General features: G+C 40.6%; 1 protein-coding gene across 2 annotated transcripts in view; it reads left to right on the top strand.

Moving 5' to 3' along the window:
• The first annotated feature begins 394 nt into the window (after nt 1-394).
• Nucleotides 395-20,755, top strand: part of bmal2 (basic helix-loop-helix ARNT like 2) — a 34,646-nt gene continuing 14,285 nt past the window's right edge. Inside the window, exons 1-4 of one of the 2 annotated variants that reach the window (XM_071415468.1) lie at nt 395-1,783; nt 16,932-17,058; nt 17,518-17,571; nt 17,684-17,725. In XM_071415468.1, coding sequence (XP_071271569.1) covers nt 1,726-1,783; nt 16,932-17,058; nt 17,518-17,571; nt 17,684-17,725 — 281 coding nt within the window. In that variant the 5' untranslated portion in view covers nt 395-1,725. Of the gene's footprint in view, nt 1,784-16,931; nt 17,059-17,517; nt 17,572-17,683; nt 17,726-17,749; nt 17,775-20,755 lie in introns of those variants that run through there. The other variant, XM_071415469.1, reaches the window with a different exon arrangement.

The following is a 20,755-nucleotide window of genomic DNA, read 5'->3' as shown; positions in this document are numbered from 1 at the left end:
GGGAAAGATAGACGGAGCAAAGTACAGAGAGATCCTTGATGAACACCTGCTCCAGAGCGCTCAGGACCTCAGACTGGGGCGAATGTTCACCTTCCAAGAGCACACAGCCAAGACAATGCAGGAGTGGCTTCAGGACAAGTCTCTGAATGTCATTGAATGGCCCAGCCAGAGCCCGGACTTGAACCTGATCGAACATCTCTGGAGAGACCTGAAAATAGCTGTGCAGCGACGCTCCCCATCCAATCTGACAGAGCTTGAGAGGATCTGCAGAGAAGAATGGGAGAAACTCCCCAAATACAGATGTGCAAGCTTGTAGCATCATACCCCAGAAGACTCAAGGCTGTAATCACTGCCAAAGGTGATTCAATAAAGTACTGAGTAAAGGGTCAGAATAATTCTGTGATATGTCAGTTTTTTATTTTTAGATATTTGCAAAACATTCTAAAAACCTGTTTTTGCTTTGTCATTATGGGGTATTGTGTGTAGATTGATGAGGGGGAAAACAATTTAATCAGTTTTAGAATAAGGCTGTAACGTAACAAAATTTTGAAAAATTCAAGGGGTCTAAATACTTTCCGAATCCACTGTATATAGAACTGACAGTACAGTAGCAAATAGCTGTAGAGTGATATACCTTCTTTAGTTTAAATGGTACAGAAGCAAACATGTGTAGACTAATCAATCAATCACATTTATTTTATAAAGCTCTTTACAGTGCTTTACAGATACTCAGCCAAAAAACAAAAGAGCAAGCAATGTATATGCAGAAGCACAGTGACTAAGAAAAGCAACTCAGAAGGCAGGAACCTATGAAGGGCAATCTTTGTTTATTTATTTCAATAATGTCATTTTTTTCCTTCAATAAATGTATGCTTAAGTCACTTTAAACTATGATTTGGGGATTTTAAATCAGAAACATTTCATGTAAATTAAGTTAAATTCAGGGAAACTTTTATTTTGAAATTTAGCTCATGATCACGTGACCTTAATTTCGTAATATTCACTATAGAGCTCGCCTATGGTTCGTTCAGCCATCCCAAAAGAATAGGGTTTTGGAATAAACGCCGAAAATAAGGTCTGAGGTTAACACAGGTTTAGGATAGTATATACGTTTTGTTCTATGACATACCGTCAGTTAACATGACCTTTATGAAGCCTTTTGTATTATTACATACATTCTTAAAATTTCACAAAAAGCGACATTGGCTCATAAAGATGGTCAAAGAACAAAACGTATCGCCTAAGCCTGTGTTTACCACAATCATTAGTTTCGGTGATTATTCCCCCCAAAACTACAAAACGCCATTAATTTGTCTCATAGACTTGGTCCAACGAACCATGGCAGAGTTATCGCCTATAAAAAGGCGCCATTACTATCTCTCTATGCCCTCTCTCACCCCGGTTTAGCAAGAAAATCCGTGAAGAGCCGTGCTTTTTTAATGGGTGATTTGAGTGCAGTGATGCCTACCATACTAAACCATCTTTGGCCAGACGGTGGATGGACGCTGTGTCTCCACTTCCGCATGTTCACGGATTTGTAGGTTACGTTGTGTCCCGGTTACACCGTGTACTTTCCTTTCGCGTTTTTGTGTCCCCGATCGCTCCACCCTTGGAAGAATAAATCAGTCAATTATACAACACAATCTGCCCCCCTCCTCCCTATCCAATACTACCGCCTTATCCACATGCATTGGAGTCTTGGGCCCCGGCGTACCGGCTCCAGCCATGTCGGCAAGGAATGCAGCGGCTGGCGGCGGTGACAGAGCGACAGGGGAACAGACAGGTAAATCACATTATAGGACACCCACTATATCTGTTAGCTTCTACTGGTGTTATTTTTTCGGCCTGTGTCGACTCGCAAGTGAATGCTCGTTCTAAAGTGGCCGCAGAGGGGTATGGGGAACTATGCAAACGTCTCAATGATTGGCCAAAGCTCCTCTGCGCCCTATCCAAAACTAGGTCAGTAGATCAGTCGAGCAATCTTACACTACGGTATTCCTGTTGACAATGTAGGCGAATTAGGTAGCTAGGTAGCTACTATGTATCGCCGTCGAGGTTTATGAATACTGTCGGCAACTGTAGCAAGAACACACGTCTAATAGTACATGTTTCCTTGAATAGCTTAGCATAGTGCGCTATAGTCTACCGTGGGTCGGGCTATGTTATGCTATGTTATTCCATAGTAGCCTACAGGCCTCTATTGTCAACGTTAGGTTCGAAATCTGCTACAATTCAGACTAAGCGATAAAAAATGATGTAGGCTTATGATTTGGGGTAATTCTTCTAAAGATACGCTGCAGCAAGTAGGAAGATATGCATGTGGTTGATAAGCTAAAAGTTATACTTTTAATTTGATGGGCCTACATATAGGCCTATGTTATTAATCTTTGCAACGAAAGGCTATACCAAAAACAATAGCCTGATATTTAGGCCATGGCCGTAGCCAAAATGGTATGGCTACTTTTTGTCTTTGATTGCTACAAATGTAGAAAATACAACAGTTTTGGGTTGCATTTTGTGTTTGTTACTTGCAGTAAATTGTGTGATTATATCACTGCCATTATTGAAGTGTTAATTGAAGGTGGCCTACTTCGTTTCAGTTACCGTTAACAAACAGTCCAATAACGAGTGTAACATTTATATTGCAGAAAAACAACTTTTTCAATCGTTATTGTATGCCTGATGACTGTGGTAAAGAGAGAGCCTAGTGGTTGTGCAACCATAGTGCACTCACTAGTGGCCTACATTGCCCTATACTATAGGCTATTTGTTGATAATACTTTTTTAAAACATGTATTTAGGGAAATATATTATTAAATTAGGCCTAAATATGAGGCAAAGTTTTCCACGTTTAAGCCCCTAATAGCTGTGAATATACACACACAGACTGAAAAACAGCTTCTATCTCAAGGCCATCAGACTGTTAAATAGCCATCACTAGCACAGAGGCTGCTGCCTACATACAGACTTGAAATCATTGGCCACTTTAATAAATGGAACATTAGTCACTTTTAATAATGCCACTTTAATAATGTTTACATATCTTGCATTACTCATATCATATGTATATACTGTATTCTATACTATTCTACTGTATCGTAGTCTATGCCGCTCTGACATTGCTCGTCCATATATTTATTATTCTTAATTCCATTCCTTGACTTAAATCTGTGTGTATTAGGTATTTGTTGAGAAATGTTTTGGTATTACTTGTTAGATATTGCTGCACTATCGGAACTATAAGCACAAGCATTTCGCTACACCCGCAATAACATCTGCTAAACACGTGTATGTGACCAATACGATTTGATTTGAAATCACCAAAACAAAATACAGTTTTTAAGGACTAGAGAAAATAATGATAGCATGGCCTGTATTTGAATTGTTTTGACACTGTATGGTTTTTCATCATCTGTATATTAGAAAAAATTCACTGTTCGATCATTTCATAAAGATGTTCCTTGTCTGTGTGTTATGGGCAGGCTGAGTGCTGAGGTGTGACAGTTATGCAATAGGCCTATATAGGTCAAACAGCAACTCTTCTAGGCCTGATTATGTTGTGCTCTCTCTCCCCTCAAGCTAGTCTCAATAAGTCTCGTGCACTAATTTACAGAACTACAACATTGTTTAGGCTACAATTTTCAACATTCATATGCTCTTAAACTGTAGTTTTGTTGACAAAGTTGTGTGGTGAATATGTTAGACTTAGAGATATCTGCCGCCTTGCCTGTCAGAGTAGCCTACATCATATCAAGTCACATGGAGCCATTTTGCCTCCATACAATGGCTCAGAACCATAATGGATGCTTGCACACACTGCATATGCTTTATCAAACAGCTATAGACACACACACAGTCCTTGAGACCTAGGGCAAGTGTCAAGCGCAAGTTTGTTTGAAATGTTGTCATCTAAAAACTGTCACTTTGGCATTTTCCAGCCCTAATGCAAGGTTCGCCAATTTACCTATCTAACATCAGCTCACTTCTGCTGAGGTGGGAGGGGTGACAATATTTGAGGTGTGTCCTTAAAAACAAGGGCAAAAGTGACAATTTCATGCCGATCTAATGTGGCGTTATATAAAAACGTCTCAACGGTAATGTAGTTGATAATGGCATGGATTTTGAGAGCAGAAGCACACAATAGTAGGGGCCGCAATGCAGGTGATTCCTATGGGTACAGGGGAGAGAGAGTAATGCAGTACCCTGGTGGAGTGTAGAGAAGCAGTGAAGAGTAGGAACAGTGCTTTCAGAATGTTGAAAAGGTCCCATAATTACCAGCACCTTATTCAGTATAAACAAGCACAAGCAGTAGTAAGGAGGATCGTTAGGACAGCTAAGAGGGAGTATTGGTGCCGGTTCTGTGGAAACATAGGCAGGACCACTCCTGTGGGAGAGGTATAGGGGATGATTAAGAGGATGAGTGGGATCAGAAGATATTGGGAGCTTCCTGTGCTGAAAAATTAGGAGTTTGTTGCAGTGAGAGATATGGAGAAGTCAGATGTTAGCCCAGGCATTTGTGAAGGTGCACAGCTCAAATAATCTGACAGAAGAGGGGCAGCGTGGGAGAGAGAGAGGGTAAGAGGAGAACATCCAGGGTCCTGGATCAGAGCGAGATGGTGGGGGTACAATGAATGGCCCTTTTACGTTGGCTGAGATTAAGAGTGCATTAGCTAAAGTTGGGTTAACATCTCCTGGGAAGGATGATATGTGTTACATCATGATAGCTCATCTCAGTGACAAAACAATGCAGAAAGTATTGGGCCTTTACAATAAGGTGTGGCAGGAAGGGAAGCTGCCTGGAAGTTGGAAGCAGGCGGTAGTGGTGCCAATACTGAAACCTGGGAAAGACCCTACTACTCTTTCAAGCCATAGGCTGATAGTGTTGACATTTCACATATGTAAAGTTATGATAACGGAAAGGCTGACTTACTTTCTGTAGAGTAGAGGACTAATGTCACCAGATCAAAGTGGGTTCAGGAAAGGCAGGGGAACGATGGATCCTGTACTGTGCCTTGAGTCAGTCATACGGAAGAAACAAGCAAATAAGGAGGTGGTGGTAGCTGTTTTCTTTGATGTAGAGAAGGCTTATGATATGATGTGGAAGGAAGACCTACTTATCAAGCTGGATAACATGGGGGTTGGAGGAAGGGTTTTTAACTGGATAAAGGATTTTCTTTTCGGGCAATCAATACAAGTGAGGTTGGGGAGCTCTGTCAGAAAGCTTTGAGGTGGATAATGGTACCCCTCAGGAAAGTGTCATTAGTCCTTTGTTGTTCTCCCTTTATAGTTGACAATATATTCTCTCAAGTGAGACATGATATTGGGAGGTCATTGTTTGCGGATGATGGAGCACTGTGGAAGAGAGGGAGAAATATTACTCATACAGCCAGATGAGTTCAAGAAGAAATTAGGGAAGTTGAGCAGTGGTCCCTCAGGTGGGGATTCAAGTTTTCAGTTTTTTTCTAGAAGGAAGGTTGGGTAGGAAATATACTTGAAGTTATATGGAAGGAATCTGGAGATAGTGGGAGGGTTTAGGTTCCTGGGGGTCTGGTTTGACGCTCAAATGATATGGGCAGAGTATATTAACAGAGTAGTTGTCAAAGGAAATAAAATATTGAATGTGATGCGTTGCTTCTCCGGAATGGAGTGGGGGGCAGATAGAATGTAATTGAAAATTATATATAGCGCTGTTAAGGTCATCCATGGATTATGGAAGTATAGCATATGGATTAGCCGCTCAGAAATCTTTAAAAAAGCTAGATGTTATCCAGGCCCAAGCCCTAAGAATATGTTGTGGATCACTCAGGACCTCCCCGGTGGCAGCGATGCAGGTAGAGTTGGGAGAGATGCCGTTTAAGAAGACAACAGCTAGCCATGACATATTGGCAAATCTACAAGGACGTAAGGTTACACAGCCTACAAAAAAGTGCTGGGAACATGAACAAAATCTGAATACATGCTTTGGGTGGATTGGCAATTGCATGGTGAGAGAGTTGGGGTTGTATGGGAGGGAAATTCTTGAATATATACACAGATGGATCAAAGAACCATAAAACAGGGAGTATAGGAGCAGCTTTTAGTGTTCATGAGTTTATGTTGGCAATGACGAAAAGAGCAACGGATCATTGTTTACACAATGGAGCTGTTGGCAATACTCTTGGCTGTGGAGTGGGTGGAGGAGGTGAGGCCAAACAGGGTAGTCATCTTCCCTGACTCCTGTGCAGCACTGATGAGCTTAAATTCATGTCTCGGAGCAGACAGGATGTACTGTATGAGGTTTTGCAGTGTTTGTATAGGGTGAACAGGAGATGGGGGTATTTGTGATGTTCCTCTGGGTACCAGCTCACGTGGGAGTAGAGGGGTATGAGGAAGTGGATATTATTGCCAAGCAGGCTCTTAAACATTCAAATGTTGAAATGGAATTGTCAATCAGTAAAGCAGAAGCCAAGGGATTAATAAGAACAGTGGTTAAAAATAAGTGGCAAGAGTTGTGGAAGACACCAGAATAAGATCCAGGAAAAGGTGGGGGCAGGGAGGTCCTCAGGCCGAGGGAGAAGGGAGGAAAGTGTAGTCCCAAGGCTGAGACTGGGACACAAGGCTAAATAGTACATTGAAAGTGGTGGGGAAGCATCAGACTGGGAGGTGTGATTGTCAGGAGGAGATGGAGACAGTGGAACATGTTCTATTTCAGTGCCAGAAATATGTTTGAGAAAGGGATTGATTGTTATTAGATTTGGGGAGTATGGGGTTGAAGAGCCAAGCGTAAATGAACTGTTGGGGAATTTTTCAGGGGATGTAGTATTTAGTTATGTATTTTGTTTCCTTAGAGAGATGAGAATATTGGGTAGGATTTAGACATTCACTGTCTCTGGTCTCTGGTCTCTGGCGGTAATGCACCTTAAAGTTGGTTGCTAACCGGCTAATAAAATCCACAGAAGAAGAGGAAGCACAGCCTATCCAGCAATAACTCCCAGTGCCCATGGAAGGAGAGATGCGCCTTTTGTGCCGGTGATTCTCGTGTATATATAAACGTTTAAAAAAATGAATGGTTCCTCCCCCATTTAGTTTAATTTGATTAAAAATCAAGCATAGCCTCCAGGCACTCCACGTTGTGTCGTGCTTATGAACAGCCCTTAGCTGTGGTATATTGGCCATATACCACACCTCCTCAAGCCTTATTGCTTAATTAGACCACCCTTGTAGGCCTACACTGTTTTCACATTAACACATTTTACCTGCATGTAGATGGTTACTACACCTAATCCATTTGGGCGCTGTTTTTGACCCCCGTTTTAGTGGATATACGTGTTTTAGCTGCTTAGGAACCTGGCTAATAATTAAATACAGAAAAGCAGTGGAAAGGTTAAATGTTCTGTAACGTGGGAGTAATGCCTTGCCTTGCGTTTAAGTCCCAGTGAGGTCAAATTGATTATCCTGTTTCACAGTACCAGTCGAAAGATTGGACACATCTACTCATTCAAGGCTTTTTCTTTATTTGTACTATTTTCTACATTGTATAATAATAGTGAAGACATCACAACTATGAAATAACATGTGGAATCATAGTAACCAAAAGTGTTAAACAAATCAAAATATATTTTAGATTTTAGATTCTTCAAAGTAGCCACCCTTTGCCTTGATGACAGCTTGGCACACTCTTGGCATTCTCTCAACCAGCTTCATGCGGAATGCTTTTCCAACAGTCTTGAAGGAGTTATGCTGAGCACTTGTTTGCTGCTTTTCCTTCACTCTTCGGTCTAACTCATCCCAAACCATCTCAATTCGGTTGAGGTCGGGTTGATTGTGGAGGCCAGGTCATCTGATGCAGCACTCCATCACTCTCCTTCTTGGTCAAATAGCCCTTACATAGCCTGGAGGTGTTGGGTCATTGTCCTGTTGAAAAACAAATGATAGCCCCACTAAGCGCAAACCAAAAGGGTTGGCGTATCGCTGCAGAATGCTGTGAAAGCCATGCTGGTTAAGCACCATCACACCTCCTCCATGCTTCATGGTGGGAACCACACATGCGGAGATCATCCGTTCACCTACTCTGCATCTCACAAAGACACTTGGTTGGAACAGAAAATCTCAAATTTGGACTCATCAGACCAAAGGACAGATTTCCACCGGTCTAATGTCCATTGCTTGTGTTTCTTGGCTGAAGCAAGTCTCTCTTTTTTATTGATGTCCTTTTAGTAGTGGTTTCTTTGTAGCAAATCGACCATGAAGGTCTAATTCACACAGTGTCCTCTGAACAGTTGATGTTGAGATGTGTCTTACATGAACTCTGAAGCATTTATTTGGGCTGCAGTCTGAGGTGCAAATAACGCTAATGAACTTATCCTCTGCAGCAGAGAACTCTGGATCCTCATGAGACAGTGTCATCATAGCGCTTGATGGTTTTTGCGACTGCTCTTGAAGAAACTGTCAAAGTTCTTGAAATTTTTTGCGTTGAGTGACCTTCATGTCTTAAAGTAATGATGGACTGTCGTTTCTCTTTGCTTATTTGAGCTGTTCTTGCCATTATTATAGACTTGGTCTTTTACCAAAATATACTAACCCTACCTTGTCACAACACAAATGATTGGCTCAAACGCATTAAGATGGGGGAAAAAATCCACAAATTAACTTTTATCAAGGCACACCTGTTAATTGAAATGCATTCTAGGTGACTACCTCATGTAGCTGGTTGAGAGAATGCCAAGAGTGTGCAAAGCTGTCATCAAGGCTACTTTGAAGATTCTCAAATATAAAATATATTTTGATTTGTTTAACTCTTTTTTTGGGTTACTTCCTGATTCCATATGTGTTATTTCATAGTTTTGATGTCTTCACTATTATTCTACAATGTAGAAAATAGTAAAAATAATGAAAAACCCTTGACTGAGTAGGTGTGTCCGAACTTTTGACTGGTTATGTGTGTGTAATTCAGCCTCGTCTTATCAGAGTACGCAGAGACGTCATTGTTTTTCCAGCATAGTGCTCAGCTGTGCACTCTGGTTTGTTATTTTTGATTAAAACAACCAATATTCGTTAAATATAAATACCAAAATGTTTTATGCATGGATTCCGCGACGCCGGTAACTTTTAACAGCTAAGACCGTCATTTCTTGTCCTGGAGTCCCGCTTAACTGACAGGTTGAGGTCTGCTTGACAGAGCTGCTAAGCTGCTAGCTATCAAGCTAACAAAGTTAGTCCAAGATGAGTTTTACGATGTAGCCCTCTTTGTCTGGAGAAGTTAATGAACGGTTCCAGGACTGCAGGAGCTGTATCTACTAGAGGTCGACCGAATATGATTTTTCCGATTATTGGAGGACCAAACCGATTATTGGAGGACCAAAAAAAGCCGATACCGATTAATCGGCCGATTTAAAAAATTAAATATAAAAAATAATAATAATAAAAGTAAAAATAATAATAATATATATATATTATATATATTTTAAAAATTTGTAATAATGACAATTACAACAATACTGATTGAACACTTATTTGAACTTAATATAATATATCAATAAAATCAATTTAGCCTCAAATAAATAATGAAACATGTTCAATTAGTTTAAATAATGCTAAAACAAAGTGTTGGAGAAGAAAGTAAAAGTGCAATATGTGCCATGTAAAAAAGCTAATGTTTAAGTTCCTTGCTCAGAACGTGAAAGCTGGTGGTTCCTTTTAACATGAGTCTTCAATATTCCCAGGTAAGAAGTTTTAGGTTGTAGTTATTATAGAAATTATAAGACTACTTCTCTCTATACGATTTGTATTTCGTATACCTTTGACTATTGGATGTTCTTATAGGCACTTTAGTATTGCCAGTGTAACAGTATAGCTTCCGTCCCTCTCCTCGCTCCTACCTGGGCTCGAACGAGGAACACATCGACAACAGCCACCCTCGAAGCAGCGTTACCCATGCAGAGCAAGGGGAACTACTCCAAGTCTCAGAGCGAGTGACGTTTGAAACGCTATTAGCGCGCACCCCGCTAACTAGCTAGCCATTTCACATCGGTTACACCAGCCTAATTTCGGGAGTTGATAGGCTTGAAGTCATAAACAGCGCAATGCTTGAAGCACAGTGAAGAGCTGCTGGCAAAACGCACATAAGTGCTGTTTGAATGAATGCTTACGAGCCTGCTGCTGCCTACCATCGCTCAGTCAGACTGCTCTATCAAATCATAGACTTAATTATAACATAATAACACACAGAAATACGAGCCTTTGGTCATTAATATGGTCGAATCCGGAAACTATCATCTCGAAAAGAAAACTTTTATTATTATCGCATATACCCTGACTCTGCGTGCAATGAACGCAAGAGAAGTTACACAATTTCACCTGGTTAATATTGCCTGCTAACCTGAATTTCTTTTAGCTAAATATGCAGGTTTAAAAATATATACTTCTGTGTATTGATTTTAAGAAAGGCATTGATGTTTATGGTTAGGTACACGTTGGAGCAACGACAGTCCTTTTTCCGCGAATGCGCACCGCATCGATTATATGCAACGCAGGACACGCTAGATAGACTAGTAATATCATCAACCGTGTGTAGTTAACTAGTGATTATGATTGATTGATTGTTTTTTATAAGATAAGTTTAATGCTAGCTAGCAACTTACCTTGGCTTCTTACTGCATTCGCGTAACAGGAAGGCTCCTCGTGGAGTGCAATGGTTAGAGCGTTAGACTAGTTAACTGTAAGGTTGCAAGATTGAATCCCCGAGCTGACAAGGTAAAAATCTGTCGTTTTGCCCCTGAACAAGGCAGTTAACCCACCGTTCCTAGGCCGTCATTGAAAATAAGAACATGTTCTTAACTGACTTGCCTAGTTAAATAAAGGTGTAAAAATATATATATATACCGATTTCCGATTGTTATGAAAACTTGAAATCGGCCCTAATTAATTGGCCATTGCGATTAATCGGTCGACCTCTAGTATCTACTACACTATTTTTTTCGTGACAAAATGGTTCACTCAGAGTTCCAATGCGGCAATTCTTTGCATGCCAACGATTTTAGGCTTGTGGTGTCTTCCTTGATCACGCAGCCTATGTAAAGACATTCAACAAGCACAGCACTTACACAAATGGCTGATTGGATGAGAGAAAATTATGATTTGGGGGGCTGTTTTGTTAGACTATAGTGCGGCTTTTTACATTATAGATCATAGTCTAATGCTGGAAAACGTGTGTTATGGCTTTACGTCCCCTGCTTTATTGTGGATAAAGAGTTACCTGTCTAACAGAACACAGTGTGTTCTTTAATGGAAGGCACTCCAACATAATCCAGGTAGAATCAGGAATTCCCCAGGGCAGCTGTCTAGGCCCCTTTTTTCAATCTTTACTAACCACATGCCACTGGCCTTGAGTAAAGCCAGTATGGCTATGTATGCGGATGACTCAACACTATACACGTCAGCTACTACAGTGACAGAAATGACTGCAACACGTAACAAGGATTTGCAGTTCGTTTTAGAATAGGTGGCAAGGAATAATTTGTCCTAAGTATTTCTAAAACTAAAAGCATTGTATTTGGGACAAACCATTCACTAAGCCCTAAACCTCAACTAAATCTTGTAAAAAAAAAACATGTGGAAATTGAGCAAATTAAGGTGACTAAACTGCTTGGAGTAACCCTGGATTGTAAACTTTCATGGTCAAAACATATTGATACAACAGTAGCTACAATTGGGAGAAGTCTGTCCATAATAAAGCGCTGCTCTACCTTAACAGCACTGTCAACAAGGCAGGTCCTACAGGCCCCAGTTGGACTACTGTTCAGTCATGTGTTCAGGTGCCACAAAGAGGTACATTCAAGGGCCAGCACGGCTGGCCCTCGGCTGGATGTACACAGAGAGCTAACATTAATAATATGCATGTCAATCTCTCCTGGCTCAGTGTAGGAGAGATTTAATTTCATCACTACTTGAATTTGTGAGAGGTATTGACATGTTGATTTCACTGAGCTCTCTGTTTTAAATGACTAGCACATAGCTTAGACACCCATGCATACCCCACAAGACATGCCACCAGATGTCTCTTCACAGTCCCCAAGTGCGGAACAGACTATGGAAGGCGCACTGTACTACATAGAGCCATGACTACATGGAACTCTATTCCCCATTAGGTGACTGATGCAAGCAGTAGAATCAGATTTAAAAAATCTGTTAAATGCACCTTATTGAACAGCAGGGACTGAAGCAACACAAACATACATACGCACTATACACACATACGGATTTTGTGTTGTAGATATGTGGTTGTGGAGTAGGGGCCTGAGGGCACACACTTAGTGTGTTGTGTAATCTGTTATGAGATGTAATATTTTTCATTTTGCCAGACCCCAGGAAGAGTAGCTGCTGCCTTATTTGGAAGAGTAGCTTTCAGACGGTTTTGGTGGTAAGACATTTTGGCCTGTCTGACATCACTAGGTGTTAAATTTGCTTTTTTTTACATTTTAGTAATTTAGCAGATGCTCTTATCCAGAGTGACTTACAGGAGCTATTAGGGTTACGTGTCGTTCTCAAGGGCACATCGACAGATTTTTCACCTAGTCTGCTCATGGATTCGAACCAGCGACCTTTCGGTTACTGGCCCAAAATCCAGAAACTTCCAAGTGATTCCATACATTGAAACTAGTTCAGTGGAGTTTGCTCACTCCCCCTTGTTCTCTCAATGTAGTGCTGTACTGAAAAGGCAGCAAAAATGAGTCACATGACTCGTGACATTGCTGGAAGCAGGCCTCACTCTACTCTCTTGCCAGTAAATTCGTGATTCAGAAATCTGCAAAGTGTGGAAAAATTAGTTGTTGTATTGAAAGTGTATGGCCAAATTAGCTATTTTTGTCAAAAGTACTATCCGTTTTGATTCAGGAATTGTGTACTTTTCCACCTAAAACATTTGATTATTTTATGTAGCCAACTGCCATCTGGGTAACAACTGCGCATGTGCGCTCATAGGGGGAATCCCTGCCACATAGACTGTACGTTATGCCTTTATTCACAGATGCAGGTTTTGTTCAGCGGAGAAGTGAAGACAATGTTCCACATTAGTATTTATTTGAGCCTGAGTATTCGGACGAAGAATTTAGGCAAATTGAACTTCAGATGGCCGCTGCCACCAAAGCCATAGAAGTAGCGGGACCACAGCCTTTTCCCCTTGATTTCCTGTATAATATACAGCCGGGACCAAACACCAGCTTGCTCTTGCTGCCATCTCTTTTTCCACTTTGCGTAAATAACTTCACCTGTGATATGCCAAATTCAAAAAACTTTAATCTGTGACATCAAGCTCCATATAAGGGCATATTGTGACATTTCTACTAGCAGGGTCTCCCCCACAAGGGCACACATGCAGCAGTTGGGCCACATAAAATAACAGCCTGGTCTCATAGACTAAATCCGGGACACTGAAATTAGTATGAAATGTTACGTTCGGTATGGTTACTTAAGGCAACCCAAAGGTTGCAAGTTCGAATCTCATCCCTCCCCTTAGGAGGATAATGACATTGACCCTACTTCTAAAATGTTTTATGAGATTTGAGGACACATTGGGAGTGATCTTAGACCATTTTTGACCACTCCTGGTGGAGGCAACCAGGTTTTTGACTTATTTTGTGGGGGGGGGGGGCAGCAATCAAAACAGTTACATATCAGGATAATATTTTTGACAATATCGCAATATTGTTGTGGTAGTTTGCTGTACCTGCAATCACCGCAGCTGTTTAACAATTCTCCCTAAGCATTACAATCCTGTGTTAGTGGGCATTATTGTCTCTCAACTCTGTTTTGGAATATGATGACTTTATGACCAGAATTATCCTACTTTTTTGTCAATGGAATCAATTTTTCTGACTAATATCGATGCCACATAGATTGTTATCTAACAGAAGTAGTTTTTTTGTGTTCAGTTTCCCTTTTAAATTAAACTCTTTATGGAAAAATATGGATACAGTGAATACAGTGGGGCCTGGAATTAGTGCATCCCTTGATAAAGATGAGCATGCTTCAGTTTGGCTGGCAGCTAGCCGAAAAACGAGAAAAAACGCGAAAAAAGCGGCAGTAGTACATTTTGTCTATTTTGAGACGCTGTAGCCAGTATACACTTCCTCAAAGTAGTTAGATTTCTTGAGTTATCTAGATTAATTCTGTCATCAATTTAATGTTTTGCCGAAGAGCTCTTAGTCACACAATTTTACCTCTAACTAAGATGTTTGGTGCAGTATTTTTCAATTAAAAACTGTGCATGAAAACGAGTCATCTCTCATTGAATGACAACAAAGACTTTATTGAAGAATCCCTACTGTTGACCAATCACCGACAAAGGGGCGTAGACTTCTGCTCCGAACTTCAGCTTGCCTCCAGAAAGAAATGTGTGCCCGAACAGCCCAAAAAACCTCAACGAAGTCCAAAAGCCGAAAATCCCTCGCCCTCAAAGACATCACAAAATGTTGTCATAATATATGCATATACTGGGAAGCATGCAGACGCCTTTAAGGTCAACGGCATCATGAATTTTACCAAGTACCAGGACATTTTAGCCAAAAACCTGGTTGCTTCTGCCAGGAAGCTAAAACTGGGCCGCAATTGAATCTTCCAGCAAGACAAGAACCCCAAGCACACATCAAAATCCACAAAAATGGTTAATTGACCACAAAATCTCAGTCTCCGTACCTGAACCCCATTGAAAACCTGTGGTTTGAGTAGAAGAGGGCAGTCCATAAGCGCAGGAAGGATATCAAGGATCTGGAAAGATTCTGTATAGAGGAATGTTCTAAGATCCCTCCCAATGTGTTCTCCAATCTTATAAAACATTTTAGATTGTCATTATCCTTGCAAGGGGAAGGTGCTGGAGTATTGAAACCGGGATCCAATCATTTTGACCCATCTTTATTTTTTATTACTTGTTAAACAATTTCTTTCTCTGAGCAATTGTATTAGTATAAAATATACTTTTTTTGCGCATACAATACAGCTCAATATTAGTATTTTTTTTGTTGAGGTAACAGCACCTTGGTATTCCTATCCCAACCTGGTCTCAGAGATATTTCATCTTATTCTGTATGTAAATCTAAGATTACCCATTTAGAATGATATGTTATGAATTAGAATTAGTATTAAATGTTACGTATTTGAAAAACGTACAATATGTCATGACATTTTCAAATGTACTATATGTTACGAATTCCAGATAGGTGGCTAACATTAGCTAGCTGGCTGAAGTTAGCTAGGCTAGGAGTTAAGTTCAAGGTTAGTGGAAGGGTTAGGGTTAGCTAACATGCTATGTACATTAGTTGCAAAATATAAAAAAAATAAGTAAGTAGTTGAAAAGTTGCTAATTAGCATAAATGCTAAAGTTGTCCGTGACAATATTCGAAATCGCAACCTTCCGGTTGCTAGACGTTCGTGTTATACACCCACCCTGACCAACCACCTTACTTTCATTTTTGCCTTAAGTAACCATTTGTTGTTGTAACTTGATGGGGGTGTAAAGCGCCAGTGTTGTGGTATTTCAAGCCCTTTAGTTCCCACCTCTTCATTTTTCATAGGAAATGTTCACAAGGTATATGTAAAAAATAAAAAATAAAAAATAAAAAAATAAAAATAGTTCTGTCTGCTTCTGTAGTTTAATTATGCATTGTACTATGTACTTGTTTGCATGTATAGATTTGCTCACTTGATCTTTTGACACACCAGGCTTCTTTTAATTGCATATGTGTGCTCACCATTCACACGGATGATGGCTTGATTCCCAAAACGTTTGTGTTTTGCTTTCTCACCTTTTTATTCATGCATTTTGAACTTTTGGCCATTATGTTGTCCAAATTAACATCTATTATTTGCATTCAAGCTTCCATTTTGGATTTATTCCTCTATTTTGACCGTGTAGGTGTCATCTCTTCCAGTATTCCAAATGTAATACCTACACACCTGGAACAGATACTGTTTTGTATAAGCTTAAACATACCTTCAAATACAAATATAAGCATTTCATTATAATGTCAAATAACTACAAAGTGATTATTACAAAAGAGGGTTTTAGATTCATAAGACATCAATGAATCCCTCACCCTGCTACAACTGAATATTCTTCCTCCTGTGTAGTTCTCATGTGCGTGAGCCCTGGACAGTAGGTTATGTGAGTGCAGGAAACTGATTCGGGATGAGCGTGAGTTAGTGAATGAACGAGATGGAGGGGTGCGTGTGGCCTGAACGTCGTCCCCTATCCAAAGCCCGGCAATCCCTCTACAGATCTTCAGTGGCGAGAGCAGGATTAAACATCAGATCTGGTAATGGGGTTATTTGGGTCTGTGGAATAGATAGGGGACAGGGACAGGAGCTACGCTTGGCCTATCCTGTGTTATTGTCCCCTGGCCTGGACCTATCATGAGTCATGACCAGACACACGTGCACACTCAGTGCAGTGCTCAGTGAGCAGGTTAGGGTCCGGTCTTTTACATTTGTCATTTAGCAGACTCTTACCCTGAGCAACATGGAGTTAGTGCATTTACCTTAAGGGAGCTAGGTGACCACATATCACAGTTATAGTAAGTAAAACCGTTCTTCAATAAAACAACTATCAGCAAAGTCGGTGCTAGTGAGGAAAGACAGATGGGAGTGTTAGCGAAAGAAAGGCACAGCTGTTTTTTTCCCCTCCATGTCGGAGTGTCTTAAAGAGCCCGTTGCCAAACATCCTCTTAAATAGGCTACAACAAGCCTAAATACAATGAAAATATACTGCTAGTACTAAGATATACCATACATCTGTTGGTAAATTCACTTTTTTTTTTTGGTTAGTTTAGATCGAAAATGTAGGACTGTCCATTTCCAGCCTGGATGACCAAAACAGTTGTTCACCTACTGTTCTTAGGATTGTTTACTCAGATCTTTAATCCATTGTTAATGGATACTGTGTGTGTGTGTGTTGGTTGTAGGGGATGTGTTGGTGGAGGAAAACCAAAGCCATTCTGTCTCTCTGCCCAGCTTGATGACCCCCACCTCAGCCGCTGGCATGACCTCAGGAATGGAATTGCCCCGGAAACGCAAGGGAAGCATGGACATGTAAGTGTGTCTGATTAAAAAAAAGATATATCTGTGCCATTGTCACATCCATCTCTTACAAGATTATTGGACACCATTTTCATTGAGTAAATAAAATTACAGTACAAAATTGTACAAATTAGTTAGTGTGTGGTGGTTGCGCTTTATGTGCCTGCTTGCGTCTGTTTTTTTCCCCCCCTGGAGGGTTGATACCTCTCACTGTTTGGATTTTCTGTGTGTGTGGCTGTGCATGTGGGTGTTTGAGTGAGAGACATGAGGACAAACCAGTAAAAGCACAGCACCCTTAATTATCGATGCATCATGCAAACAACATCTTAACAGCATCTCCAGAGTCCAGACTGAAGTCAGGAGAACTTATGTTTGGTATCAGCCAGGCTAACTAGGCAGTGCAATTGGCTTTTTAAAACAGCAGATGTAATTGGTTTTGAGTTTAAATATAAGCATGCACTTTGTTCCCAGGGAAATCAAATCGGCCTCCAATCTGGTTGCAGATATGAAAGATGAAGAAGAACGGTACCGTTCAACGACTCTCAGGGCTCTGAGCGCTCTATTCAACACACACTATTAATTCACTAGACTGTAGATGTGGTTTGATTTTAATCTACTCTCTGTATCTCTCTTACAGGTCTGAAGGGGAGGACTCTCAGGCTAAAATCAAATGCTTCAGGTATCTGGGTTATTCATTGACCACAAACGGGCAACTTTTTTGGTGTTATGTGAGTTTAAATAAGATAGGATATTTAACTTATACATATAACCTCTATGTAATTATCATGTAATAGGCTAGTAAATTTTTTTTAATATTTTTTTTATTTAACCTTTATTTAACCAGGTAGGCAAATTGAGAACACGTTCTCATTTACAATTGCGACCTGGCCAAGATAAAGCAAAGCAGTTCGACACATACAACAACACATAGTTACACATGGAGTAAAACAAACATATAGTCAATAATACAGTGAAAAAAAATAAGTCTATATACAATGTGAGCAAGTGAGGTGAGATAAGGGAGGTGAAGGCAAACAAATATATGTATAAATAAATAAAAATATAAAAGGCCATGGAGGCGAAGTGAGTACAACACAGCAAGTAAAATAAAAACTAAAAAAACACTGGAATGGTTGGTTTGCAGTGGAAGAAAGTGCAAAGTAGAGACAGAAATAATGGGGTGCAAAGGAGCAAAATAAATTAATAAATAAATACAGTAGGTAAAGAGGTAGTTGTTTGGGCTAAATTGTAGATGGGTTATGTACAGGTGCAGTAATCTATGAGCTGCTCTGACAGCTGGAAATACATGCAGTTATGGATGGAAAATAAAATGTGGGTGAAATACAGTATATCCAATAACTTGGTGAATGAACTACAGCCCAGGTTTACAGTGCCTTCAGAAATTATTCTCACCCCTTGACTTTTCCACATTTTGTTGTGTTACAGCCTGAATCAAAAATGGATTAAATTGAGATTTGTTGTCACTGGCCTACACACAGTACCCCATAATGTCAAAGTGGAACTATGTTTTCAATTTTTTTAAACTAATTAATTCAACATTTCAAACTGAAATGTCTTGAGTCAGTGAGCAAACCCCTTGCTTAAAGCTGAGTCAGTAAATATTCAACCCCTATGCTTAAAGCTGCAGTATGTAACTTTTTGGGCGACGCGACCAAATTCAATTAGAAATGTTAGTTATAGATTTGACATTCTCATTGAAAGAAAGTCTAAGAAGCTGTATATTTGTTCTATGTCCGCTATTTATATCCTTCCCATTCTTGAGTTTCGTTTTGGTTCTTTTACTTGCGGTTTTGTACACCAGCTTCCTAAGAGCTGAAAATACAATATTTTTGGGTATGGAAAATATTGTACAATGACTCTACATTATACTTGCTTCTTTTGTCTCAAACTCAAATTAGCCGAACTATTTGAATTTTAGCAACCCGGAAATGGCGGAGCGATTTCTGCGTAGTGCACCTTTTGAACAAGTCACATAAGTTGCATGGACTCACTCTGTGTGCAATAATAGAGTTAAACATGATTTTTGAATGACTACCTAATCTCTGTACTCAACACATATGATTATCTGTAAGGTCCCTCGGTCAAGCAGTGAATTTCAAACACATATTCAACCACAAAGACCAGGGAGGTTTTCCAATGCCTTGGTAGATTAAAAAAATTACACTTTGGATGGTGTATCAATACACCCAGTCACTACAAAGATACAGGCTTCCTTCCTAAGTCAGTTATCTGAGAGGAAGGACACCGTTAAGGGATTTCACCATGAGGCCAATAGTGACTTTAAGACAGTTTAATGGCTGTGATGGGAGAACTGAGGACGGATCAACATTCAAATCAAATTTTATTTGTCACATGCGCCGAAAACAAGTGTAGACCTTACCATGAAATGCTTACATACAAGCCCTTAACCAACAGTGCAGTTCAAGAAAGAGTTAAGAAAATATTTCCCAAATAAACTAAAGTAACTACAGCCCCGTCGATGTTAATGGGGGCCTGTTCGGCCCACCTTTTCCTTTAGTCTACAATCAGCTCCTTTGTCTTACTCACATTGAGGGAGAGGTTGTTGTCCTGGCACCACACTGCCAGGTCTCTGACCTCCTCCCTATAGGCGGTCTCATCGTTGTCAGTGATCATGCCTACCACTGTTGTGTCGTCAGCAAACCTAATGATGGTGTTGGAGTCGTGCTTGGCCACGCAGTCGTGGTTGAACAGGGAGTACAGGAGGGGACAAAGTACACACCCCTGAGGGGCCCCAGTGTTGAGGATCAGCATGGCAGACATGTTGTTGACTACCCTTACCACCTTGGGGCAGCCCTTCAGGATGTCCAGGATCCAGTTGCAGAGGGAGGTGTTTAGTCCCAGGATCCTGAGTTTAGTGATGAGCTTCGTGCACTATGGTGTTGAACGCTGAGCTGTAGTCAATGAACAGCATTCTCACATATGTGTTCCTTTTGTCCAGGTGGGAAAAGGCAGTGTGGAGTGCGATAGAGATTGCTTTATCTGTGGATCTGTTGGGACGGTATGCGAATTGGAGTGGGTCTAGGGTATCTGGGAGGATGCTGTTGATGTGAGCCATGACCAGCATTTCAAAGCTCTTCATGGCTACCGACGTGAGTGCCACGGGGCAGTAATCATTTAGGCAGGTTACCTTCGCTTCCTTGGGCACAGGGACTATGGTGGTCTGCTTGAAACATGTAGGTATTACAGACTCGGTCAGGGAGAGGTTGAAAATGTCAGTGAAGACACTTGCCAGTTGGTCCGTGCATGCTTTGAGTAGCGTCCTGGTAATCCGTCTGGCCATGCGGCTTTGTGAATGTTGACCTGTTTAAAGGTCTTGCTCACATCGGCTGCCAAGAGCGTTATCACACAGTCGTCCAGAACAGCTGGTGCTCCCATGCATGCTTCATTGTTGCTTGCCTCGAAGTGAGCCTACAAGGCATTTTAGCTCATCTGGTAGGCTTGCGTCACTGGGCAGCTCGCATCTGGGTTTCCCATTGTAGTTACTCCAATATATTAACTTAATTGACAGAGTGAAAAGAAGGAGCCTGTACAGAATAAATATATTCCAAAACATGAACACTGTTTGCAACAAGGCACTAAAGTAATACTGCAAATAATGAGGCAAAGCAATTAACTTTTTGTCCTGAATATAGGCAAATACAACACATTCCTTAGTACCATATTCCAC

The sequence above is a fragment of the Salvelinus alpinus genome, chromosome 9 (assembly GCF_045679555.1).
Source record: "Salvelinus alpinus chromosome 9, SLU_Salpinus.1, whole genome shotgun sequence".
NCBI classification, from domain to species: domain Eukaryota; kingdom Metazoa; phylum Chordata; class Actinopteri; order Salmoniformes; family Salmonidae; genus Salvelinus; species Salvelinus alpinus.
Note: the sequence above shows the minus strand (reverse complement) of the source record. Positions and strands in the feature narration are given on the sequence as shown.